The sequence below is a fragment of the Mustela erminea genome, chromosome 10, assembly GCF_009829155.1.
Source record: "Mustela erminea isolate mMusErm1 chromosome 10, mMusErm1.Pri, whole genome shotgun sequence".
In the NCBI taxonomy this organism is placed as follows: domain Eukaryota; kingdom Metazoa; phylum Chordata; class Mammalia; order Carnivora; family Mustelidae; genus Mustela; species Mustela erminea.
In genome coordinates, this window is record NC_045623.1 from 32,074,388 (window position 1) to 32,101,551 (window position 27,164).

At 41.9% G+C, this 27,164-nt stretch overlaps 1 protein-coding gene across 3 annotated transcripts in view; it reads left to right on the forward strand.

Annotated features, from left to right (window-relative positions):
• The first annotated feature begins 3,284 nt into the window (after nt 1–3,284).
• The window catches only part of TGFBR3 (transforming growth factor beta receptor 3), a 197,259-nt gene continuing 173,379 nt past the window's right edge, over nt 3,285–27,164 (forward strand). For 2 of the 3 annotated variants that reach the window (XM_032303562.1, XM_032303564.1), the window contains exons 1-2: nt 3,285–3,376; nt 25,890–26,053. In XM_032303562.1, coding sequence (XP_032159453.1) covers nt 25,966–26,053 — 88 coding nt within the window. In that variant the 5' untranslated portion in view covers nt 3,285–3,376; nt 25,890–25,965. Of the gene's footprint in view, nt 3,377–3,500; nt 3,601–25,889; nt 26,054–27,164 lie in introns of those variants that run through there. The other variant, XM_032303563.1, reaches the window with a different exon arrangement.

A 27,164-nucleotide genomic window follows, 5' to 3' on the forward strand; every position in this document is an offset into this window, starting at 1 on the left:
TATAAGGAACATAAATAGGTTTGTATGAATGTGTTCAGTTGTCTGCTAATCAACAGTATATGGAGCTAAGTCACTAAATATATGAGTCCTCTTAAAATGAGTCGTTCCGCACCTGTAGGTGGGATGGTTCCTTGTGAGAAACACAGCCTCAGTAAATTAGTGTGATTCTGGCTGTCACACATTTTTATCCAAGTGTGATAAAGTGTACCTCTTTATTTCAGGCCTCTGCTTATAATTCTTTCTGAAATGTTCAGAACAAATGACCAAGATACCACATTGGATCAAAGCAATTTTGTATATTATGGTGACAAATACTATAACTTGGTTGCAGTCCTGATTTGTAACCAATGAAAGGAGTAGATTCATTCCCCCCAAATCAGTTAATATTGTCATTAATAAAAGGGGAATCTTTTTTTTAGAAATTTGTCGGGGAACCAAAAATGTAAGTTTATTTTAAAGTTTTTCTCAATGCTTTAGGTTTCTGGATTTATGAAAATAATAGCACATGATTAGTGTAAAATCTTAAAGAGAAAATACCTCTAGACATTGTCAGTTTTGTAGCTACCTATGTGATTTCTTGTGTTTTTCCATATCATCGATTTAAACTGCTGAACTAATTAAATAACCCTGAATTTTAAAGATGTTTTGCCAAAAAACCCCACCAAAACAAAACAAACCAAGAAACAGCACGCGTGCGTGCGCGCACACACACACACACACACACACACACACACCCCAACCAGCCCCAAATCCCTCAAACCTTTCATTTTGTCAATATGTAAAGCTTTTGGGGGCAGTATGCTCTGGGAGTTGAAGACTTGGGCTCAGAACTAGATAGATGTAGGTTTGAATCCTGGACCTCCCACTTATTAGCTATGCTATCGTGACAAGTTATAAGGCCTCAGTGTATATGTAGGTTTGTATCTGGGCCTCGATTTGTATATAGTCTTAAAGATCTGTAAGGAGTAAATATATTCATGTGTATAGAATGTTTTGGACTCTGCTTGACACAGAGCAATACAATAGATGTTGATAGTTACATTATTGAGAATCTGGCTCCATTGTGAACAGTGACTTCACTCTCTAAAGACAAGACACTTCTAAGAATTAAATTACTTAGGACTTGGTTTTTCTCTCTCTTCTTCTATCATGCCATTTTATTGAGAAATTAGAAAGCCTTGGAGTGCCTGGTTGATTCTGTCAGTAGAGTATGTGACTCTTGATCTCAAAGTTGTGTAGAGTTAGAGTAGAATTTACTTAAAAAACAAACAAGCAAACAGAAAACTTAAAAAAAAAAAACATTAAAGGGATGCCTAGAAATTAAATTAGAAGGTGGCTCAGTCTGTTAAGCATCTGCCTTTGGCTCAGCTCATGATCCCAGGGTCCTGGGATGAGACCCGCATCAGGCTCCCTGCTCACCTGGGAGCCTGCTTCTCCCTCTGCTTGTGCTCACGCTCCATCTCTCTCTTACAAATAAGTGAATGAAATATTTAAAAAAAAAAAAAAAAAAAGAAGGAAAGAAAGGAAGAAAGAAAGAAAGAAAACAAAATTAGAAAACTGTAACATGATTGATACATATAAATGTAGGATTAGATATTCACACCCAATTCAAGTGTTCATGTCTGCACTTGAAAGGAAAACCTGACAACGTGAAGCATGAATACTATGTAATTTGAGTCTGTGGGAAATCTAAGGCCTTAAATCTAGAGAGACTATATCAAAGCTGAGGCTAACTTTACCAGGCTGTTTTTACCTTAGGGGTTTTATGACTATATATATCTCCAAGGCCTAGTTCAACCCTCTCAATTAGTAGGTGCTCAATAAATATTGGCAAGGAAGGAATGGTTTATGGAGGAGGTTTAAAGTAAGTCAGATAATCAAAGATGATTTGACCTTTATAAAAGTATCTTCTGGTTTCCTTATGTATAGGTACAAGAGAAAGAGCGTTGGAAATACTTCCTCTTCTTTCAAAGTGGAGAAATCGAGTAACTTTCCAAATAATAATATAAGCAATAGTACAAGAAACTTCTCTGTTGCATTCCAGTATATAAAAGGCCCGGGACCAGAGGACTTTAAAGCTGGGAGAGGTCTCCTGGGCCAAGATCCTCGTTCTGCAGAGGAAAAAACAGCTTTGGAGAGTTTTAAGTAATTTGTCCAAGTGGAAGTCCAGTCTCAGAAACCTCTCGAACATGTCTTGTCTTTTAACAGGAAAACGAGGTGTAAGCAAGAGAATCAAAGTGGGGTTCTGCTTACTGCAATCGTCCCTCTTGCAGTACACAATTCACAGGCGCAGGTAGGGACGCAGAAGTTGCCCCTTCGTTTCCGTCGTGCCCATGTGAGGATAGCTGGCAAAGCTGACCTAGCTCCTTTGTATTCATTTATTTAACGAGCAGGGAGAAGGGCTGGGTAAGGCGCTCTCCGCTGTTAGAGGAGGAGGCAAGACCCCACCCGCGCCCAGCATCAGAGCGCATCTTGAGATAACTAGCAGGATTAGAGGTGGGAAAGACAAACAAGGACAGAATGAGTGTGTGTGTGTGTGTGTGTGTGTGTGTGTGTGTGTATGTGTGTGTGGGGCGGGCTTTGTTAAGCACTGGGCAAGAGGGTGTAATCAGTTTACTGGAAGATTTAGAATTTTTATTATCAAGACTGAAGTAAACCAAATAAAAACCCAACGCCTCCAGAGACCTGGAAAGTTTGAAGGACGTCGTTCTTCAAACTACTTTTGAGGGAGCGGATCCCTGCCTCTGGCGTCCGCGTCCCCCTATCTCCACCCACCGCCCCCAGGACTGAGACACCCACTCGCCGCCCCACCTCGGGCGCGTAGCAGCCCGCGCGTTCCTGGTGCTCCTTCCCTCCCTCCCTCCTCAGCCCGAGGGGAAACGCTGGCTCCAGCAGCGCTCGGGACTCATCCATCAGCCGGGGAGGAAAAGGGGGAGGAGAGAGGAGGCGGGAGGAGGAGTCTCCGGGCCGCGCGGAGCCCTCGGTGGGGCGGCGGCGGAGGAGCGCCCTTCCCCCCGCGCGCTGATTGCTGTGGCGTCTTGCCCGTCCCCGCCCGCGCGTGTGTGTGAGGCAGAGCGAGAGCGCTGGGTCGGCCCGATGGGGGTAATCGAGGGTTTCGGGGACGCAGAGCGGCGCTTTCCTCTCCTCAGTGAGTGAGGGAGGGACGTCAGCGGCTCTCGTGCCCGGTCGCTTTCCCTGGGCGATTCCCGGAGCGCCCTGCAGGAGGTGAAAGTCCCGGCGGGTGCGGATGGCGTAGTTGTGCCGCGGCGCAGCAGCTGCCGAAGCTCGCGGCGGCCGAGCGCTGGGCGGGGAAACTTTCCTCTGCTCTCTTCCAACTTGCGGCGGGTGGATCTCCGCCTGACACGCCGCCTCCGAGGTACGTGCGGGCCCGGCCCCGCGCGGCGCTGCAGCCCACGCCACTAGCCTTGCGCCCGCTCCGGCCGCGGGCTCTGCAGGCTGCGCGGTGCTTGTCGGCGCTGCGCGAGGCTCCGTGCCTGTTCGCGGCCGGGGTCGCACCGGCCGCCCGGACCCCCGGGCTCGGGAGGGCGGCGTTGGTCCGGCAGTGTTTACGCTCGGAAGAGCCGGGACTCGTGGCCCGCGGTGCGTGGGGAGCGGCCGACCTGGGTCGGGTGGGCAGCGCTCGCGGCGATGCGCTGTCCTGGGGGAAGACTCCTGTCCTCGCTCTTCCTCTCCGCGGTTTCTTCCGACCCCCGCCGGGCGCGGACCACTTCCACTTGGGCGCGTGACAGCGTGGTGGGAGAGGTTTGTTGTGGGTTTGCACTCATTTGCCGTTGCGTAGGCTGCGCCCTGGGACTAGCGCACCGATGGGAGCGGCGCTCCCCGCAGCAGGCGCCCTCCCGGTGTGGTGCGGGCGGCGCGGAGAGCAGCGCTGCAGCCCGGAGCCCCGCATACAACGCTTCCCCCCTGCTAACAGATTAGCCCAGTACCCAGTTCATTTTGAAGGGTTCTCTTAGCATGTTCATTTGATTAGAACAAACTGGAAGTCTTTGGGCTGTTGCTAGAAGAATCTGCTTGCAGACTTGTTATTAGGGCATTTGCCCACTTTGCAGAATCAGGTAGTGTAGTTACCCGGCATTGTCAAGCGTGGATTATCTTGGCACAGTGGAACCTAATGGATTTAGTGTGTTCTAAAAGAGCTGAGAAAAGAAAATCGCTTATTTCCTTAGCTGGGAAATGGGGATAATAATAGGTCTCATAAAGTCACTGTGAAGATTGAATGATTTAATATATGTAAAGTACTAGCGCCGAGCAAGTGTTAGAACTGCTTTTCCTGAGCCCAGAGGTGATGGGAAACGAGCAAAGGGGGTAAAGGATGGTAGCAGTGACAGCCTGCGAGGGGGGAACCGTGGGTTTTCTGATCATCTCCCTTAGAAGAAAAGTGAGCGGTCTGGGTGGAAAGAAGTCTCTATAAGGAACGAAGCACTGGTTAAGACTTTTTAATTATCCTGAAATGGTACTGTAAGGCGCAGTTACTTCACTGTGAAATCAGCTATTTCTCTTGAACAATGGTAACTGACGTTCATTGAGCCCAAACTGTGTATCACTCTCCTGTATGCCCTGCGGACCACTTAAACTTCACACCCTCTCTGTGGTTAAAACACTATCAGCCCCATTTCACAGATGAGACTGTAGAGGTTAGTTACTTGCTCCAGCTCACCCATTATTTTCTGTTCTGACTCCAGAGCTAGTTCAGTCACCGAGTGCCGCAAGTGCAGTCAGGTTTGGGTGCGGTGAGCCCAGGCGTCTTCCCACGTTGTTCAGCTTTCTATTTTAGTTGGACATATCCCTTGAAACAGGAATAAGGTATCTGTGATTAATTTAGGTGATGTGCTTACTGGGGTGCCACATTGCAGCTCCGAAACTGGATCCAAGTAATTAAAAACAGAACCCTGATTACTATTAATATGAATCTTTATTCTTAATTTCTTTTATTCTCTACACATTGTCAGAGTTACTTGGCTTCCTTAGGAAACAGCTTGGGGTTGGCACAGGAGGCAGGGAAATAATTCTTACCCCCTTAAGGGCTATTAAAATGAAATGGATTTCATGCCATTGTGTCAGTTAAAGGATGTTGCTCTGTTTCTTGGTGTTCTCTGCTTTTGGCTTTAATTCTGCATTGTTTAGTGTTTCAAGCTTCAGCATATTTTCAGCCCTTCAGTTTGTCATTTGTCAGCTTTAATTTTTCCTGTTTTGATGGAATCAGACCATTACATGGCAGCTTTGCTTAACAACTGTTGATCCAGTTCATGTTTTTAAATATAAAAATCTCCAACTTACTTTTGAACCCCAGCACTTCAAAGGCAACCTCTGGGGAATTCATTGTTATTTTGAGTATTAGCCAATAGGGGGAGTATAACACACCATTGATGTCTATTAGGCACTTAAACTAGTTTTTAGGGTGTTAAACATACGTTTCAGAAATGGAAAATGTTGTGGCTTTATCTAGCAAAATCACCAAGTTGCTTTCTGAGTTTACAGTGGAAAGCTGCGTTTAATTTCAATTGATTACAATAAGAATGACCTTGAGGACCAAGCCTATATGTTGGACATATGTCAAGAACTCTGGTGGCTGGACAGACATTAAATACACTTGCACGTGGTTTTTGCCATTTGTTTTCCCTAAGAAGTGTCTTTAAGATGATTTTCCGCACTTTGTATAATATTTCAAGTTATCTAGGAGAACTGGGAGTCCGAAGAGTTTCATTGTGAATCTTTTAATGATCCTCATTTGTCTTTTGTAGAAAATTGGACGTAGTGAATTTGTTCTCAAGGAGGTTGGTGCACTTAGAATCCTGTCATTATCATTCTTGATCAACATCTTCCACGTGCAATAACAGTCCTGAATAACAGCAATTCTAGGCATTCTTCAGAGGCTTATATTTTAGTAAACAGTAATAGTTCAGAAGTATCCTGTTTGTCTAGTAAAGGTGTGATGTGTCCATAGACACTCATTCTTATAAATATAATATAAATATTTTTAAGAATTAACATGCTTGGGGGCGCCTGGGTGGCTCAGTGGGTTAAAGCCTCTGCCTTCGGCTCAGGTCATGATCCCAGGGTACTGGGATCGAGCCCCACATAGGGCTGTCTGCTCTGCAGGGAGCCTGCTTCCTCTTCTCTCTCTCTCTGCCTGCCTCTCTGCCTACTTGTGATCTCTACCTGTCAAATAAATAAATAAAATCTTAAAAAAAAAAAAGAATTAACATGCTTGGAAATACAGTAAAACTAAGTTTTATTTATTTATTTATTTTTAAAGATTTTATTTATTTGACAGAGAAAACGGGTGCATACGCACAAGCCAGGGGAGAGGCAGGGAGAGGAAGAAGCATGTTCCTGGCTGATCAGGGAGCCTGATGTGGGGCTGGGTCCCAAGACCCTGGGATCATGACCTGAGCCAAAGGCAGATGCTTAACTGACTGAGCCACTCAGGTGTCCCTAAAACTGAATTTTGGAAAAAGTTTTCAGTCTTTGCCTGCAGTTTTGTAGGCCGGTTTCCTTTCTTGTTTCGTGTGTATCAGGTAGTTTTGACTTTATTTCATTTAGCAGGCTAAGGTCATGTGGATCCTTTTAAAAAACAACTTTGAAAAAAAAATAAAAAATAACTTTCAAATTTCGTCCCTTCTTTATAAATCTCAGCATTGCAATAGTTCCTTCAGGGTAGCATCTTATTTATGATTTAACTTAGTTTTCCATGCTCTGATGTACTGCGCTCTTCAGCAACATATTTCAGCCCCCTACCCTTAATAGGCTTCTGGTTCCTGGTCTTGGAGTTTGGCAAATTAGCTGTCCTCTTTCAAGCCTCTTAAAGCTGGGGGCCAAGATGCCTTAAGGCTTCCTAAGGCTTTGTCTTGGAAAGGCTTTATAGATTGACAGAGTGGATTTGCTTAAAAGAAGGTATTGTCCTATTCTTTTTAAGTCTTAAAGGAATTAATCTTTCCCTTTTGCATGCAAACTGAGTTGCGTCTTGTAAAAGTCAGGTGACTTTGCTGAAGGGCAGAATCTGGACCTAAGCGGCCTAGGAATTCCAGTGTCCTCTTGAGTATGGCACTGCGAAGGTGGTCACCACTGACTTATTTAGGACTTAAGTGACCACTGATTTCCTGGGATGATAAATCTGGAAAGTCCTGACTTGACATTTCAGACTAACGGAACAGTTAGAATTTAGAGGATGACTGGTAAGTATTGCTATTGCTGTAATATTTTTTTCTGAGTGAATTTGCTGTCATCTTTTTGAATTACCTCTGTTCTGGATAACTCATCTTGAAAATATTTTTTTCCCTTGATTGCTGTTGGACAAAATCTTATTATAATTGTCAGGTTCATTAATTAATGAGGACAGTATCCCCCTTTTCTTCTTTAATTGCTATTAACAGCTGTTTGAAAATGATTTTATCACTTTTATACATTGGAGCATTTTCCTGATGATTTTTTTTTTTTTAAGATTTTATTTATTTATTTGACAGACAAAGATCACAAGTAGGCAGAGAAGCAGGCAGAGAGAGAGGAGGAAGCAGGGTCCCTGCTGAGCAGAGAGCCCCATGCGGGACTGGATCCCAGGATCCTGGGATCATGACCTGAGCCGAAGGCAGAGAGGCTTTAATCCACTGAGCCATCCAGGCGCCCCATTTTCCTGGTGATTTTTAACTTCTGAAATTTTGAAACTTAATATTAAGTACCTTTTGAAATTGGCTTAACTCAAGTAAATGCTTTTAGGGGTCTTTACCTTGTAAGTAATCTTGTATCACCTCTAGAAATATGGACAGTTTGGAATGTAAATAAGCAAATCCAGGTGTTATGAAAAGGTAGCCTTCCACAAATAACAGTTAGCCTTTAACTGTTTCATTAAGAGCTTTTTGTGGCTTTTAAAGAAAATTACTGCACCAAGATCCGTGGCAGTAATTTCGCTGGTTCCACATCTTCAGAGTTAACACTTGGAATATCAGCATTGTCTCTTTGTAGCATTTCATAAAATATAAGCTATTGCTAATTTGGTTGGTTTCCAGTCAAGCTGAAATAAATCAACACAGCTTAGAAGGACTTTATAAAAAAAATGATCTAGGTCCATTTCCTGGGCTCTGTCCATTTCTAGATTTCTTGTTTTATATCTTTTGAAATAAAACATTTGTTTGTTAACCGACATTGAGCCTTATTTTCTCTGTTTGCAAAGCCCGTGCTTAAGATTTAGCACAGATTTCTGAATATTTTTCCTTCTTTCAGAGGGAGGGTAATGATTTTTATCTCTCAACCAAGATGTGTGCCAATATTTAGTTTTTGAAACAACATTTGTAAACATTCTCTTGAGGCCACTCTGATTTGGACCCTGTGCATTTTTTCTTTGGTTTTCTAGGCCAACCTTTAAGACTTTGTAAGAGGATAACTAAGGGCATACTTACAAGGCATGATATCTTTTAAAATTGAGATTATTATTGAAGGTCTGAAATAAGAGCCCTAGAGTCATGCCCTTAGGCCATCCTGGTATCTCCTGCTTAAACGTAATCGTAGGGGAAAAAAGATTAATACTGATGTTGGTGCTGAAACCTTCGAGTCTGGCAAGAGGACTCTGAATTAGAGTGGAGTATAGCAAAGTTCATTTTTAGGATTTAATGTTAAATTGTTGCCATAGTAATAATTTAGAATTAAATCTAAAATGTTATCTCTATCTTTACTTTATGAAAAAGGATGGTAATACAGAAGCAGATACTCCCCCTATCTCTTGGACGCTGGGCTCCAAGGGAAAGGGGGTCAGAATGGGGTGCTGTTTGTAGAGAAGGAAGCATCTGCTTGTTTGTCCTTCCAAGTACATAATTCATTTCCTTGGTACATGCTGAAGGTCAGGATTTTGTATGAAATTGCAGATGGAACATTTGTAAAAACACATTTAAGTTAATTAGTCCTTCAGAAAATGATCTTTAGAAAACAGTTTTATAGATACTAGTCCTTGGGCTTTCCTGTTGATTGGATTGCCCTGGGAGAAGGTCTGCAGCTTTTTATGTCTGATGACTAACCACCACTGATGGGTAAGAACACCAAGGCCGAGGTGGATGGTCTAGCAGAACTTTGGATTTCTTTTTTAAATTCTTGTTTATTCTTTTATTAACGGGAAGTTGATGAATGCTTAATTCAGTTTGTTATGTGAAAAGATTTCCTTTGGGGAGTATAATTCTATTAGCATTTTTAGTGATTTATGTGCTTTGACAGTGTGAAATTGGTCATTGGATACAAAAATACACTGCTGCCTATTTGCAAATTTCATTTCATAATTAACTGTATGATGATTGCTGGAGCAGAAAGTGGCTTTTTTTTTTTTTTTAAATAATGGGAAGGTTATTTTAAGTGAAATTCTTAGATTCCAATCTCAAAGCCCTGTCTTCTGTGTGGCATTGCCTGTGTTGTTATGAGTGATCTCTTTCTATTTTTTCTTTAGAGCAAAACATACTCAAACACAAAACTCTCTTCTGAGTGTCCATAAAGAATGTCTCATTTTGTTATTAGAATGTGCAGTTGGCTGGCAAATTAACTTCAGCTTTGAGGGAAAGCACCGTTGACTCATTACATACATTTTGCATTATTACATTGTAAGGTGTTCCCTATGTGTGTGGGAGAAGTTTCTGATCTTCTAAATGGGCATCTTGACTATTGCTGGTCTCTTTCTGTCAAAAAGCCTTTCTTAGCAGACATTCCTTAGTTTTCTTATTCTTTTGTCTTTATAGAGATTGTTACCTGTTGTGTATTCATCAAATACCACGGGAATCATGAAAAAATTCCTAACTTTGTGAATATCCACCAGTCATTTCTTTTGTATCTGTCATATTCATCCATTATAATTGTTCCCCAACCATTGGTGGACCTGGGGGAAGGATGACCTACTTGATACTTTTCACTTTTTTTTTCCTCTTGGAGTTGTGCCTTTCTCAGTTTGTGGCGTCTTTATTTCATTACTAGAGTTTTGCTTTCTAAGATATTCAAGATTTTAATTACATTCAGTGTGTGGGCTAATAAAGTTTCATGTAGAGTCAGTCCTACTAAATTCTTCAAAATAGTTCCAAAAAGCATCCCATTTAGGTACCTTGTTGGGTGTAGGGCTTTTGGTAATGTTCAGATGGGAGATAACTGAACTGAGAGCAGGATTCTCTTTAGCTTAACTGGGTGGAAAAGGGAGGGGTAGCATCTAATTCATTAGGACAAAATGAACTTTTGTATAATAATGAGGGATTTAAGTGTTTTCTTTGGAATTAAGATCTATTTTAAGTAGGTATATAGGTACAAGGTTTGCAAAAGAAACTTTGCTAAGACTGAGGTTCTGTAGTTGGCAACTCCTGTAACCCCAAAGATCCTGTTCTCTGAAGCCAGGAAAAAGCAGTCTGTTTCCAATTATATATCACAAAAATAGGGAAATTAAGGAAAATGATCATTTGGGGGTTGGGTTGCTTTTTTGTGGAGGGTAAAGGAGAACGGACTGTAGATGCACATTAAAAAAGAAATCTGTTAGTCTTTCTGGTTGGCTCTCAGATTTTTCTCAAGTGTTCTGTATCGGAAATTAAGAATAAATTTGGGATTAAAAACTTCTCCTTCAGCTCCTTTTTGTTTCTCAGAGTACTCAGACAGACAGTGGCTGGTGTGTTTGGGAGAGGCTTTTCCAGTCCAAATGGCGTCCGGTCATGGAGGCCAGCATCAGACCAGGTAGTCAGTGCGGTGGGGTTTTTGCTAACACTTTTTACCAGGCTCGAATGCTGCTGAACATTACTCTGCTGGTGAAGAAAGGCTAAGGATGTTGGGGTGAGAAGCCTAATTGGAATTTGGGTGATGTGTGGGTGCAGATAGTGTCCTCAGTCCTTGTCAGAAGCACCTAGGCTTTCTGAATGCCTGTGGCTAGTTTCAGGATTAGTGGTCCTACGATAACCAGGTGTTACCTAAGAAATCTCCTTTGCGCTACCAGAAGATCACCCCCCGCAGATCTTAGTTCCTGTTTCTCACACCTTACACCTCCACAGAGTATTGAATAAAACTTTCCTAATGGTACAGAATCTTTGGTAACAAGGCAGTCTGCTGGGGCTCGTGGTGTTTGGCTGTTGGCTCATTTCTTCTCACCTCCTGCTGAAGACCTCAGCCGGCTGCAGGCAGGCTCCCACACCCACCATAGGAAGGCGTACCAAGGTGCTAGAAAAGGTGCAAGGTGCAAAATTCGTGCTTGCTTTCAGTCAGCATCTCCACTGTCCTCTCTCAGGGACCTTTGCTGCTTAACTCTTTCCCCGAGTTTTACCATCTTAGTTTCCCTAGAGCTACTTCTGCTTTTCCCCTTTCCTTCCCCATCTCTCTTCAGGTTTCTTTTCCAGGGCTTGATCCCTACGTGTTGGCATTCTCCAAGGTTCTCTTTTTTTCCCTTTCCCTTCTCTTCTCAGTTTACATTTTGTCGTTCATATTTCCATGCCTCAATGGCCACGTCTCTGCCAGTAACTTCCAGTTTTATATTTCATACGCTTATTTCCAGCAGCTACCTGGTGGTTCTGTAGGTCTTTCTGTTTAAACCAAGTCCCAGACCCAACACACTATTTCTCTGTGGTCCACAGTCTCAATCCTTCATTTCCTCTGTCAGTAAATGGCACCAGTTACCAAGCGAGGAGCCTCAGGCACACTAAACTGCCTTCTGCTTACTTCTCTGAGCTGAATAAGAGCAGTCACACGCGGCTTACCTTTTTAGCAGATCTCAGCTGACCTTTTCTTCTCCAATCCCAAATCATCATCTCATCTGCACTGTTGTGCAGGTCCTTCGGTTAATTTTCCTGGCTTCGACATCTCTATTTCAAACAATTCATCCATTTCGGTCGGTACCTTTTAAAACACAAATCTGCGTTTTCATTTCTTACATTTTAAAAATCACTGCTGTTCCATCATCCTTGGCACAAGATGTCCACTTACTAACAATGTAGCCTCAGCCTACTTTTTCAGGCCATTTCTTTTCCACTTCTTCCTGAACCTCACTATGCTCATACCAGAGTCCTTATGGTTTCCAGAGCGTGCCACGTGCTCTTATGCTCCGAAGCCTTTGAACTTGTCTCTCTTTTAGCGTCCCCTCCCTTCCCTTCTCTGGTGGTCTCTTGTTTCCTCATCCAGGCTTTCTCTCTCTGCTGTCAGTGTGGTGAAGCCACATGTGGCTCCTCCTGGCAGGTGGGTTAGTTGTTCCCTTAATTTCTCTCACAGGATTTCTGCTACCTCCCGAGAACTTCTTTTCTTTCTCTGCCAGATTGTGGACTTCCTAGAGCAGGATGGAGTCCCATCATCTCTGTACCTTGAAAGTGTGACATGGGCTTGGCATATAACATATATTGTCAGATTGAATTCTTTATCTCAGTTCCACTTCAGCTAAAGGTTTGGGGAGAGATGAGGCTTACAGTGGATAGAAACTGTATCTGTATAGAAAATGCAAAGGAAATAAACTCAGAATCAGAGAGTTTAGGGTTAGAGTGGCTGTTAGAAATAATTCCAAGTCCCTCTGAAGATGAGAACAGCTAGGTACCTGGGTCACACAGCTGGGGAGTAGTTCTTCCTTTCTTATTTCTCTGCAATATATTCCACCCAATAGCCAGAATGGCTCTGACAAAGCCAAAGCCAGATCCTGTCATTCCTCTGCTTAAAATACTCTAATGTTCTTTCTTTCTCAGTGTAAAAGCCAGAATCTTTACAATAATCTGTAAAGCTGCAGACAACCAGCCATGACTCCCTTGGCAATTACCTCTTTGACCTCACTGTTGTGCTCTCTGGCCTGCTGTCTGTGCTCCAGCATCCTGGCCCATTTGCTGTTCCCTGAGTGTGCCAGACATGCTATCTCAGGACCTTTGCATATGCTGTTTCCTTTTCTTGGAATGTTTTTCTCTTAGATATCTATAGTTCACTTCCTGTAGGTCTTTACCCTAAACAAAGAAATAAACCAAACCAAGGACCCCCAAAATTTCCTTTCCTTCTTCTCTGTTTTGTTTTCTTAGCGTTTATCTCTAGCTCATATACAATTACATATATTTATAATTTGTCCTCTGACTAGAAGGTAAGCTCCATGAGGGGGTAGGGCTTTTTATGTTTTTTTTCCCTGTTGAATCCCTGTACTTGGAGCAATGCTGGTATAGAGCAGGTACTTGATAAATACTTGTTAGATGAATAAATGAATGAGACGATCTCATGGATTTCTCACAGCCCCAGTTAAATGTATACTTAAGGCATTACAAAGGGAAAACTATCAGGTCTGTTTAGAAGGAGGAGAATCTGATGTTTAAAAAGCCTCATTCAAGACCTGTCATACTAGAACATTGACCTCTTTTTAATTGACTGAAAACAGCAACCGTGGGCTCTCCCCAGCCTTACAAGTGGTTTGGGAAGATTCCCAGTTTACCTCTCACAGGCTTGGGCTTGCCATGGTTTGTCTCTGCCTGTGATTTGCCCTTTAACCCATTGGGTTGCACAGATGAAAAGTAAACATAGCATTAAAGAAAAGAGCAGGGGGAGAGGGTTTAGGGCAGAGGAGCGGAGTTTTCCTGTGGCCCTGACATCTTCCTTTGGCTCTGGGCCCATCCACAGGGCCACTCACCGTACCTTCCTGATTGCTTCAGGGCTGTGCTCTAAGGAACAATCTGGAGACTGCCAGGCCAGATGACTCCTGAATTTTGCTTTGATGTTCTAATTTCTTTGAAAAGAAACACTAAGATTAATCCAAAAGGACAACGGAGAAAGGGTTTTTTGTTTTTAAATTAAATTATGCCTAATTTTGAAGTGAAGTTTTAACCCTTCTCAAGATGGATTGCAGTTGAAATTACCACCAGCTTCTGTCAGTGATGCTAGTGAGGAGTCGAGACTGGTGAGATCTGTTTTCTGAAACCAATGACTTAAATCCAAGGGACGGTGAGTTACAGTTCTGAAGAAGCATCTGATTTTTGGAGATAGGGGTTATGTTGAATGAAGAGCATAATTTGTAATAGTGTAACAGGGATTTTAGGATGATTTGCCTCCTGCTCTTTTTGTGATAACATCAGTGTAGTTCCCACAGAGTCCTCCTCATCAGGACAGGAAGTCCAGCTAAGGAAGTCGAAGGCTTACGAGGAAGTTATTGGCCATGTACAAAACTAACCGCATAACTTAACTCTCAGATTCAAAACTATCAAACTGAAAATAAATTGTCTTGAACATAAATGTTATCAATGATCTAGTTAAAAATCATAGCCACCATTTCCTGAAACCTAAGAACATACTAGGTATTAAGTACTTTATGTGTTACTAATTTACTTAATTCTAGTAACAACCCCATTAGGGAAATAGAATCATTATTTCTACCTTATAGCTGAGACTTGGAGGTATTTAGTAAGCTCCCCACAACTACACTGGTAGGAAGAGACAGGGCAGGGGTTTGAACCCAGATCGGCCGGAGGGTGGTCCCCATACTCTCTGCCGTACTGTGCTGGATATAGTGTGCTCTATGTGTACTCCCAGCAGGGCCTTTACACTTGCTCTCCCCTCTGTCTGGGATGCATTTCTTTCATAGCTATCTCACCCCTCTGCTCAAATGCCACCTCATCTGTAAGGCCCTCTGATAGGGTTCTGGTAACCATTTCCACTGTGTGTTCGGGGAGGGAGGAGCTCCTGTTTGTAGTGTCAAGAGAATCAGGCAGACCTGGGCTCAGACGCTGTACCAGGACTTACTAGCTGGTGACCCTTGGGTGGTTGAGCCTCTTGAAGTCTCACTTTTCTCACTACAGAGTGAAGGATCTTCTTGGGCTGTTGACAGGATGAAATGAGAAATTGTGAAAAACACAGTAGGTGCTCAGTAGGTGGTAGCTGAGATATTTTGTGGGGTAGGAAGATGACCGTGTTAGCTCTAATAGGAAGGGGAATGTGGAATAAAAACATGAACAACCGCAGAGTAATTACAAAGCAGCATGTGGACAAGTCTTGGCTGTGCTACTAACTAGCTGTGTAACGGTGGGCCAATCACTAAGTCTTTCTAATTCCTGGTTTGCTAATCTGTAAAATTAGAGGGCTGGAGTGGATGTTATCTATTTCTAACGTTCTGGGTCAGCTCTGGGTAGAAGATAACATGGAACAAATTATACACAAAATGTTAAGGAGACTGTTCACAGGTGGGTGGGATTAATTGGAATGGTTTTTAGAATGAGGTGAGGGGAATGAGTAGAGTTCATGGAGTTTAAGGAATAGAATAAAAATGGCAGTTTTTTTTTTTTTTTTAAAGATTATTTATTTATTTATTTGAGAGTTAGAGAGGTAGAGAGAGAGAAAGAGCACAGGAGAGGCAGAGGGAGGGGGAACAACAGTCTCCCCGCTGAGCAGGGAGCCCAACGTGGAGCTGGGTCCCAGGACCCTGAGATCAGGACTTGAGCCGAAGGGAGATACTTAATCGACTGTGCCACCCAGGTGACCCCAAAATGCCAGTTTTTATAAGATGGGCACATCTGACAAAATTCAGGTTTTGTGTGTGCCTTCACTGCTCAGAAGATAATGATTTAAATATTTTTTGTTTATACAAGCTGTGTATTAAAAATAGGTACTATAGTATTAGTATTTTATTTACACTTCCGTTGTCACAATTGAATGTTTTCCTTGGAGAATTCTTTCCCATTTTGTGAAGTCATTTGTACTAGCCATCACATGATCATGTATTTCACATTTCCACAAGCGTATTTGAAGTCTCATTTTATAGGAGGGATTCAGGATTAGTTGTTAGTCCATATAATGACGATTATACCTAAGGTGTAGAATAAAATATGTTCTTGTTTAATCTCTTTGTATTGGAGATGAAGAAATTAAAGCCCAGAATGGAGTGACTAGTCTGGACTTGTCAAACATGTTGGTGCCAGAACTCCAGTCTCACCTGTTCCTTTGAAGCTGCCTGAGGCATAAGTTCTTTCTTAGATACAGCTCTTATTTGTTGGTTTATCACTTATTGAGGAACGTTTTGATAAGTCGCCATCCTTCCATACTTTTAACTGTAACGTACGTAGTCACATTTTCTACTTGCTACCCACTATGGTACCGTCATTGAATGGCTGCTATATGCCCAATAGGTAGGCTAATAACACCACCAGCTAGACTGAGATCCTTCTCTGTAGATTGAACAGATGCAGGGAAGACATACCTGGAAGGAAATAATCACATAAACTTTTACCTGCAGACCTGACTTGCACTACATTCCAAGTGTCTGAGTTTTACTTCCTCTGAGGCAATCCTAGGAGGCTTCCTTAAAGAAGTAGTGCTCATACCAGGAGTTAAGACTGAAGATTGTGGTAAGTAGCCGTGTCAGGGAGACAATGGAAGGTTACTGAGAACACTCTTCTGGAAGCAAGGGCGTGGTCCTTTTGTGGGGCAGAATTGAGGCAGGTGCGGCTGGAGCACGTGGAGAATAAGGTCAGACTAAGGAGGCAATATCCAGCAGTCATGGGAAGGGCTCTGGTTTTTATCCTTGACAGCAATGGGTGACCATTGAAGGGTTTTAATTCTTAATGTTTCACATGCCTAAGCTGCTGAGCCCTCTCTTTACCAAATAATATCAGTGAAATAATTGAAATGTTATCTATTGAGGGATTACTCCCATTTAAGAGATACAATATTATCTTGGAAATCAGTGAGAGGAAGAAAAAAATAAGAGCTTAATTGCAGTTAGCAGAATAGAATAGTCTATGGCTGAAGTTTTTTTTCTGAATTCATATTGTTTGCAGAATCCCTGTGAATATAAATAATCATGTGACTAAAATATTTTAGTAAATTACTGTATATTGTACAAAATAGTCTCATGGGGGTCTGATAGATGTAGCTCCCCAGAGTTTTTTTAATGACTTAGTGCTTGCTTGCTAGTGCCTAAAGGATGATGGCTCGTGTCCTGAGGATATTCAGATGTGCTGACTTTTGCTGGAATAATTGCAGCTTCATGATTTAATCAGCCCTTGTGGTGATAGCTGATTCCTCACTCCAGGCAACTTGGTTGGCCGTGGTGCCAGGCTAAGTTCCTCAGCCTTCGGCTAAACCCCTGAAGCTAATTTGGGCATCTTAAGGTAGAGTCTAGGAAGGCCATGCAGCCAGATCCCTGTAACTTACACCAGAGTTGTTCAGACAGTAGCTTTACCACACTTTCAGAACAGCTTTGCAATATTATGACTATCTTTAGGGCTTCAATCTTGTACTGGGTTTGGAGTCATTGTTTTTTGGTAATGTAGGTATTTTTTTTTAGATTCTAGACAATGAAGTCTAATCCCCAAATGAATACATATTTGATATAAACTGTATTATTTTGCTACTAGTAGTTGCTTGGTATTTTGAAAGTCTAGGGGTATTTTATTTTATTATTTGTTAAAGATTTTATTTATTTATTTGACATACAGAGATCACAGGCAGAGAGACAGGCAGAGAGAGAGGAGGAAGCAGGCTGCCCACTGAGCAGAGAGCCAGACATGGGGCTTGATCACAGGACCCCGGGACCATGACCTGAGCTGAAGGCAGAGGCCTTAACCCACTGAGCCACCCAGGTGCCCCGAAAGTCTAGGGGTATTTTAACTGGGAAAAAAACCTCAGTGACTATTTTTGTTTTTTAAATGCACTGTGTGGGCCTGGTATTGTTTTAGGTACCATGCCCATATTCTGGCTCACATATTACAATCAGAATGTCATTAATATCTTACAGATAAGGGGGTGGCAGAGGCTGTGCGACCTAACACGCCTAGTTAGGCCCAGTTTAAAATCCCCAGGTACCGTTCTCTAATAATTTTAGCTTAAAATTATAAGCAACAGAAATCTTTGAATGCAGAAATATTAAATGTGAAAAGGTGGTTTTGGGAATATTGCAGGGATGGGTGAAAAATCCTAGTTAGTGAACTTGAATAAAACGTGGTCTTTCGCAACAATGTGGAATATTTCCGTGCCTACCCTCTCCTTTCTGCCATATTTTGCTTGGGCAGTGAGATCTGTTGTGCTTGGGATAGACAAGAGGGGCTTTTAGGATGACTGAAGGTCAGCCCCAAGGGAACTAAAGATGCTTGGGCCAGCCACAGATGTGCTGGTCACACTCTCAATCAAGAGTGAGGGTGGGCCAGGCCCTGGAGGTGCTGGGGAGCGTAAAGTCCAGCTTTTTGGCACATCTTGTAACTTCTGTGCCTGCTGCCTTTCTTGCCATTGAGTCTTCATGTGAAATTCCTTCCCATACGTAAGGTAGTTCAAAAGTAATTCTTTTTTTTCCTGCCACCGATAGCCACAGAATGTTGGGATTTTAAGTGAATCTTAGGCTTCAGGATCATTCTCTATGGTAGAGATAGTCAACTGACAAATAGTGATAGCTTATCTGCTGTTACGTATATAATTTCATTTGATTCTTGGAGTGACTCTGTGATGTAAGTAGGGTTAGTTTCATCTTAAAAATAAAGAAATGGGGTTGAGGGGCCTGGGTGGCTTAGTCAGTTAAGTGTCTTGACTCATATCTCAGGGTCCTGGGATCTAGTCCTATGGAGGGGCTCCTTGCTCAGCAGGGAGCTTGCTTCTCTCCCTGTCCTACCCCCTACTCATGTGTGCGCTTGTGCACATGCTCTCTCAGATAAATAAAATCTTAAAAAGAAAAAACACAACTGGGCCTGCATTCCGATCTAAGCCTCTTTTCTTGTCTGATCCGGTATGAGCCTTTTAAAAAATTTTTTAAATTTTTTAAAAGATTTTATTTATTTGACAGACAGAAGTCACAGGTAGGCAGAGAGGCAGGCACAGAGACGGGGAGGCATGCTCCCTGCTGAGCAGAGAGCCCGATGCGGGGCTTGAACCATGAACCCCGGGATCATGACCTGAGTCGAAGGCAGAGGCTTCAACCCATTGAGTCATCCAGGTACTTCGAGCCTTTTTTTTAAATTAAAGATTTTATTTGTAAATAATCTTAACACCCAACGTGGGTCTCCAATTTACAACCCCAGGATCAAGAGACAAGCTCTATCAGCTGAGCTAGCCAGGCGCCCCTCTGTTGTAAGTGTCTTGATGGATCTTCTATGCACTGTGGGCTCCCTTCAGTCTGTTCTCCATAGAGTGCTCAAGGAAATCTTAGTTTATTTTTAATTTTTATTTTTTCCAATTAAATTGAGATTAATTGACACAAAGCATTGTATAAACTTAAGGTGTAAAATGTGAAGATGTATGTGTGTATATACATACATATATATACACACACATATATGTATATATGTGTGTCTGTGTGTGTGTGTATATATATATATATATATATATATATATAAATAAATGATCACCACAATAAGTTTACTTAATGTCCATCACCACACTTAGTTACAAATTTCTTTTCCTGTGATGAGAACTTTTAAGATTTACTCTCTTAGCAACTTTCACATGTACCATACAGTATTGTTAACATGTGGTCATCATATTGTATATTATATCCCCAGGACTTCGTTTATCATATAACTGATATTTGTACCTTTTGATCATCTTCTCCCACTTCCCCTACCCCTTACCTCTGGTAACCACCAGTCTGTACTCTGTTTCTTTTCTTTTCGTAAGTTGACTCCACAGCCAGCTTGGAGCCCAATGTGGGTTTTGAACTCACGACCCTGAGATCAAGACCAGAGCTGAGATCAAGAGTCAGATGTTTGACTGACTGAGCCACTCGGGCACCCTTGTCCTGTTTTTTGGGTTTGGCTTTTTAGATTCTACATACAAGTGAGCTCATATACTATCTGTCTTTCTCTGTTTGACTTATTTCACTTAACATACTGTCCATGAGGTCCATCCATGTTGTTACAAACGCAGGATTTCCTCTGTGTGTGTGTGGCTGAGTAGTATTCTGTTGTGTATATATACTGTATTTCCTTTATCCATTTATCTTTTGATGGACATTTAGTTTATTTTCAGGTCTTGGCTGGAACATAGGGGTGCAGGTATCTCTTCAGCATAGTGATTTTATTTCCTTTGGCTATATACCCAGAAGTGGAGTTGCTAGAGCGTATGGTAGTTGTATTTTTAATTTTTTGAGGAATCTCTGTACTGTTTTCCATAGGGCTTGTACCAGGAAAAAAAATTTTTTTTTTAAAAGTACGGTCTATGTCCAACATGGGGCTTGAACTCATGATCCTAAGATCAAGAGTCGCAGCTCTGCCACATTAGCCAGCCCGGTGCCCCTGTCCTGGGGAAATCTTAACCCAGTAGATCCCACCACCTCCCTGCTTAAACCCTTTCTTAAACTTTATTCCTCTCCTTTTCATTTCAGGTTTACCGCCTTGCTCCCTCCAGCATCAGGGAACTGTAATGGTTCTTCTACCTGTAATGTCATCCCTCACCCTTTTAAACCTCTACTTATCCTTCAGGTTGTGGGTACTTTTCCTCTAGAGCTCTTCTTACAGCGTCTGATTACAAATTTGTGAGTATTGGTCGATTTATTTCACCAGACTTTAAGGCCATGAGGACAAAGAACATACCTCTTTGCTTGGCCATTATCTTCCCGTTGCCTGGCATAGAGTAAACAATGACTAAAGACTTAATGAAGGGGGAAATGAAGCTCAGGAAATTAAATATCTTGCCTAATGTAACAAATGGTGTTACTTCTATTAGAATACAAGCTCCATGAAGGCAGAGTTTTTGGCTCCTTTTTTTCACTGCTGTATCCTTGGCATCTTCAACAGTGCCTGGTTTATAGTAGTCAATATTTGTTGACTATTGAGTGTGAATGCGATTCTAAAGATTTTTTTTAAATGTTTTTATTTTACTTTTATTTTTTTAGAGAGTTAACTCATTTTGGAGAGAGTGAGGCAGGGGAGGGAGAGAAAAACTTAAGCACGCACCCAGCTGAGCATGGAGCTGAGCGTGGACCCTGACATGGGGCTCAATCTCATGACTCTGAGATCACGACCTGAACTGAAACCAACAGTTGGATGCTTAACTGACTGCGCCACCGACGTGACTAGATGCCAAAGATTTCTTCTCCAAGCCCAGGACTTTTCCCCTTGTGCCAGATCTGTCTGAAAATGGGGATTTGGAGTTACCAGTTTCTCTTTATAGTAGAGAAATCTGAGAATTGCTGTTGTGATTCAGTAAGGTGGCTTTGCTTTTTCTGTGTACAGGTCTCGAAGGGCATCCAAATGTCATTAGACAAACAACAGTATCTCTTCTACATCCTGTAAACCCCTTTTTACAGGCTGCCAAGCTAGATACTGATGTCATCCATCCTGCCTCATTTCTGAATCCCTTGAATAACATGTTGAATAACCATCAGAACTGTTCCTCTCCCAGCTTTTATTTAACCGTTTGCAGACTTCACAGTATATTTCTCTCTCCCAAATTCACTTACACGTCAGACAGGAAACTTAATGATCTGTTAAAAAATAATGTCATGTTTAAGGTACCAGAAACTCAGGTGTTTATTTACCATCTGAGTTTAGGGAATGATAATTTTTTTTTTATTCCACTCAATATATCTCTGTCTTGAAGATCTTCAAATTTGTTGAATATTTTCCTGAATAGTCTTGGTGTGAAGATATGACAGTGCACAGGCTTGTGCTTCATCTTGACTTTTGCAGTTTTCAGAGAACTTGGAGTCACACAGCATTACCAAGGATTCTTGATTTGTTAAAGTTGCCACCTAGAGTCCTGAAGTCAAGTCACACTGCGTGATCAGTAGCGATTTGTACAGAGGGTATATGTCAACCTGGAAGTCCCCTCGCCCAGTGGCAGCCCCGGCAGGCTTCCCTCTCTTGGAAAAACTATTCTGTTTTCAGAGATTGAGAATTGCGAGGGTGAAGATGGTTCCTTGTTTGTGATGACGGACCTGGTTCTGGGAGGGAGAACCTGTCAGGGGAAGACCTAGTTTCTAATCTCGGCATTGCCGTGTTACCCGGGGCTGGGAGTTTGGGTGCTTCTTGTCAATGAACTCATGTTGATCTCTTCCAGCTTTAAAAGCTGTTACTTACCTCTAGCACGCCAGCTCCTTTAATTGAGAAATTGATCCCCTCCAAGTTCATTTTAAGTTCTGATCTTAAATAATCTCATGTATATAGCCAGCTGTGTTAGACATGTAAGGGGAAGTTAGTAATTTCTCTTGCTGGCTTTTAGCCTATTGCCAGACATCATTTTACCACGTTTTTCCTCTAAGAGAAAGTTATGCTTTTCTAAAAAAAAACATTCCGATCAACCCAGGGAATGCTGTTCCCAACCAGCTTCTTTTGAATACTGGTGTAACCCATGATGGATTTCATTTGGGGAGGGATTTTTCAGCTAATCCTGCTCTTACCTGTGCATATTATTGGATCACTAGGGAATGTGGGGCAGCACGCTCCGTGTCATGGCCTCATAAATAGACACAGAGGAGCTCTGAAATTAGAAGAATTCAGATCACATTCGTTTGTGCGTGTGTGTGTGTGTGTGTGTGCGCGCATATACATTTTATGTCTATTAAGCTCTCAGAATTTTTTTCTGCTCATTTGTAGATACTGAAAGTACTGGTACCCTTTGTACGGAACGCATTGCTTTGCAGTGTGGACAAACTGACTTGCACAGTGGACCCGAAATTCTTTCAAGATCACGGAGTACCTTATTTATATTTCTAAAGGAAGCATTTAGTTTATAAGGTCCAGAGATATTCATTGGGTTTAGAAACTTCGGTTGGGGAGTCCCTGCCCTTTGCAAATTGAAGTGATATCACCTGATAGAAAGAAAAGAGGAGTTTGTATTTCCTCAGGTTATATTTCATATCTACAGCTTTCTGGGAGCCTTGATCATCCAGCATCCTTCGCGTTGGGGAGCTGATCCCTAGGTTGTACGTTGAGGTGCTGATGTGTGCAAGTCTTGGCCAGAATCGGAGTTCCGCAGAATAGGAATGACATGCTCCCTTTTTTATTCTCCTCTGCCTTAGGATCCTGTCACCACATTGAGAAGATTAGACAAAAACTCTGTGCAGTTTATTTTCTTTTTGAACAAGTGACATTACGGAGGGACTTTTAAGCTAAAAGAAGAAAAACTCCCTCTTTGTTAGAAGCGGCAGTGCGTAGTTTCAACTTGTCTTGGACTTCCTCAGAGATGTTTTAAGATCCGGCATAAACTTGCTGTGGTTTGCCTTTGGGCATCAAACTGTTTAGCTTGGCTCTCTTGTATCTGTAATTGCTGCATTTTAATAATTGCCCAATATTCTTGTCAGCAATTTGCAGTCTATATTTTTAATAGAACTTTTTGCCTTTCTTTCCACAGGTTCATTCAGACCTGGTTTAAGCCCCTGGATTAATGCTCACAGTCCCACAGACCCTCTGCAGCTGCGGGCAGCGGGGGACATAAACTCATTAAATATTCCCACAAGCCTCGTGCTGGTGATAGTTTATGTGCTCCATAAAAATCCTTTGGGAAGCCATCTTCTTCTGAGATCTCCTTTCAGGGTTTTGCTTTATGAAAATTGCTGTTAGCATTTGCTGAAATAGCATATTCTTTTGGAGAGCATTTTCCTTATCTACCCATTCAGGAAATTTAATTTTTTGAAGGGGAAAAATAAGGTCAAATTCTCTTTGCTCTCATTGACTTTTTTTTTTTTTTAAAGACTTCATTTATTTGAGGGAAAGAGAGGGAGAGCGAGAAAGCATGAGTGGGAGAAAGGGCAGAGTGGGAGGGAAAGGAAGAGAGAGAGAATCTTTCAAGCAGCCTAATGCAGGGCTTAGTCTCAACCCTAAGATCATGACCTGAGCTGAAACAAGAGTCAGATGCCCAACTGACAGCCCTGCTGTCATTGACTTTTTAAGTTCACAGAGGAGACTTCTATTTCATTTGAGTTGATCTGAAATTACGGTGACAGCAGTGTTGGACTTAGAGGGATGATTGAAGTCAATTTCATCATTTCCGAAATTATCTAATTAGACAGTTTTTGAGACAAGACACCACTGTGCCATTAATGACATGTGCCTCTACTTACCTGGCAATTTTGTTCTTTTTGTGATTCCACTCTTGAGCTCACCTCCTTTTTGTGTCTGTTGAAGTATTCATTTTTTAGTAAGCAAAAGATTGAACTGACTTTATAGTAGTTTAGGATTACATAAATAACCACACCCTAATTTCTCCATTTTGTTGGTATAAATATACCTCAGAAGGAATGGACAAGTAACGTTTATTGATTGCTTATTATATTTTCTGCACTGAAGCTTTATACACCCATAAACAAACACGTGCGTGCGAGATAATACAGTCCTTGCATACAGTGGCCCATACAGTAGATTTCGCATGTAGAATCGTCTGCCCAGCATAACCACTTGGTAGGTGGCAGAGTGGATTCATACCTAGGCAGAATCTTAACTGCCATCGTAATCCATTTTCTGTTCATGCTAGGCTTTTAATCACTGTCGTACATCAAGACTGACTAGCAGTACCTCCTGTGTATATGATAATTCAGTTTCAAAGCATATATAAAAAATTATTTTGGATGTTAGAACTTTATTATTATTTCTGGGTCTTACAAAACCCCAACATAGTAGAAAACTCAAATGGGAATCAGTGACGAGGTTCCTGTGCCTTCCCACCGGTCTCCCCCAGTTGTCCTCTTTCCCTTCTTAGAGGCAATTAGTGTACTATTGAAAAGAGCCCTTTTTAAAAAAAATTTTTTTTTAGAGAGGGAAGGGGGTCAGGGCAGAGAGAAAGGGAGAGAGACTCTTAAGCAGGCTCCATGCTCAGTGTGGAGCCCAGTGCAGGGCTCCATCCATAGCCCTGAGATCATGACCTGAGTTGAAATCTAGAGTTGGACATTGAACCATTGAGCCATGCAAGGCACCCTGTGAAAAGAGCCATTTTAAGTATCTTTTCCTTAACACTTGATGCAGTGAACTAAGACCATTTAATTAGAAACTAATTTTGCCATTGTTTTTTATATTTTTGCACTGCATCTGCAAGTACCCCAGTTGGCTTTGTCTCTGAAGGTAGCAAGCTAGTTCTGTAGACAGTGTTTCTGGGTGAGAGTCCCAAAGCTGTAGTCTCCAGCTATTTGAGATGGTTCCTGGAAACTCCATGATCTTGCCTTGTTCAGCACACAGATGAGACGGGTCTTTGTGCTTTTAGCCAGTTGCTAGATAACTTCTGTTCCTGGTAAGAAGGAATCATGCCTTTACACAGTGCTTGGAACATTCTGGATGCTCAAGAAATGTTTTGTTGAATTGAATAATTTCTGTGGGTTGTGCCAGGCTCAGGGATATAGGGCTGGAAAATATATTTGGTGTGTCTAGGACCACAGGAGGGATATTCAAGTTAAGCAAATGACAATAAAACTTGTCATTCAAGGGATAGCATGAGGTTAGAAGGTACCTCTGCATCCTCTGGTCCAGTAACCAGAGTCTCGGATGGAACTGAGAGACAGGGAAGACCTGTCTCCTGTTGTAATGTTGGCAGACAGTTGAAACGAGAGCTTTACTTTCCATGGTTCTTTATTTTTCACATTGATTCTAAACGTATTTTGGTTTGATTGTTGTGATGACTCTGTCAGAGTCATCACATCTGTCAGAGATTGAGTCTCTGGTCAGAGTTGTGTTTCCTTGTTGACCTGAGGAAGTTCACATGTCAAGCGTCATTAATTACTTTGGTGCCATAACATAACTGGTGATGTTGTATTATAGGTGAACCTTGATTTTCTTCTGTCTTCCTGAAAGTTTTATGTAAAAGCAAAGATTTAAAGTGTCAAAACTAAGCACTTCTTTACAAAAGTCTTTTCTTTAAAAATCTTCATTAGGTGATTAGCACCCCCACATCAGCTTACTGGGGTGTTTGTAAAATAAATGTCTCTTACACTTTGCAGAAATTCTTTGTTTCACTTTGATGTGTGTTTTTGAAAAGCAGTTTCTGCATTAAGTTTTCTTCTTGAAATATGTTTATTTTTACAGGCAGTTTGAAAATTGGAGAGGAGGATTTTTAAGGCCACTTCCGATTTGCCAAGACTGTCTACAGTTTGGTGACTGAATGGGGCACGCTTGTGGAGAGATAAAAATGCCTTCTCATTATGTGATGGTCGTGTTTGCCCTGATGAGTTGTTGTGTGGCCGCTACAGGTGAGTTGGAGAATATAGCTTGTACATTTGTTATATTCTTTCTGATACATTTTTCTTCAGAATCTTCAGTTTGGAAAAATTTAGGAAATGGGATGTTTATATGAATTGTGAGTATTTGTGTCCTTCTGAGAAATAAAATATTTGACTACCAATTACATAGTATGAGTGCCTACGTTACATTTTACTAGACCAGTGCTACACATTCTAATGTCAGTGACATGGATGCCCAACTCAATCTCAGTGCTGAGATGGGTAGAGAGAAACATGCTGATGTGTCATCCCACTTAATTTTGTTCCATGCATAGATTACATTTATTTTCTTGTCCTAAGTAAGAATTTCATGAAAGCTTTTTTTAAAAAAATATTTTATTTATTTATTTATTTGACAGAGATCACAAGTAGGCAGAGAGGCAGGCAGAGAGCGGGGGAGGGGGAAAGTAGGCTCCCTGCCGAGCAGAGAGCCCGATGTGGGGCTCGATCCCAGGACCCTGGGATCATGACCTGAGCCGATGGCAGAGGTTTTAACCCACTGAGCCATCTAGGCGCCCAGGAAGTATTAATTTTGCCTATTTAGGTATTTTAATATGTCATTTTATTTTTTTATTTTTAAAAAGGTTGTATTTGTTTATTATGTACAGAGATTGAGCACAAGCAGGGGGAGCAGCAGGCAGAGGGAGAAGGAGAAACATGCTCCCTGCTGAACACGGAGCTGATGTGGGGTTCAAACCCAGGACTCCGGGATCATGTCCCAAGTCAAAGGCAGATGCTTAGCAGACTGAGCCACCCAGGCGCCCCTGTAATTTTTTAAAAAAGTGCAGAACTGTGCTTCCTGGAGGCCATCAGAATATGAGATCAGAGATTAGAAGTGAAAGGCCTGGTTGGAACATTGTTGCTTAAGTAAGAGTATCAGATCCCCACATCATCATCTTAGAGTTCCCAGTCAGGGTTACTTAATGAATTTGGAAGCTTAATTTGGTCAATTTTGTGGTAATTTGCTTTGTGTCTGTTGTGTAATGAGCTACATGAAAGAATTTGTTGGACCAGTTCTGTAAACTGGCTGGTCTCAACAAGAAACATACTTGAAAAATGATTAGCCTCTTGGTTTTGATTT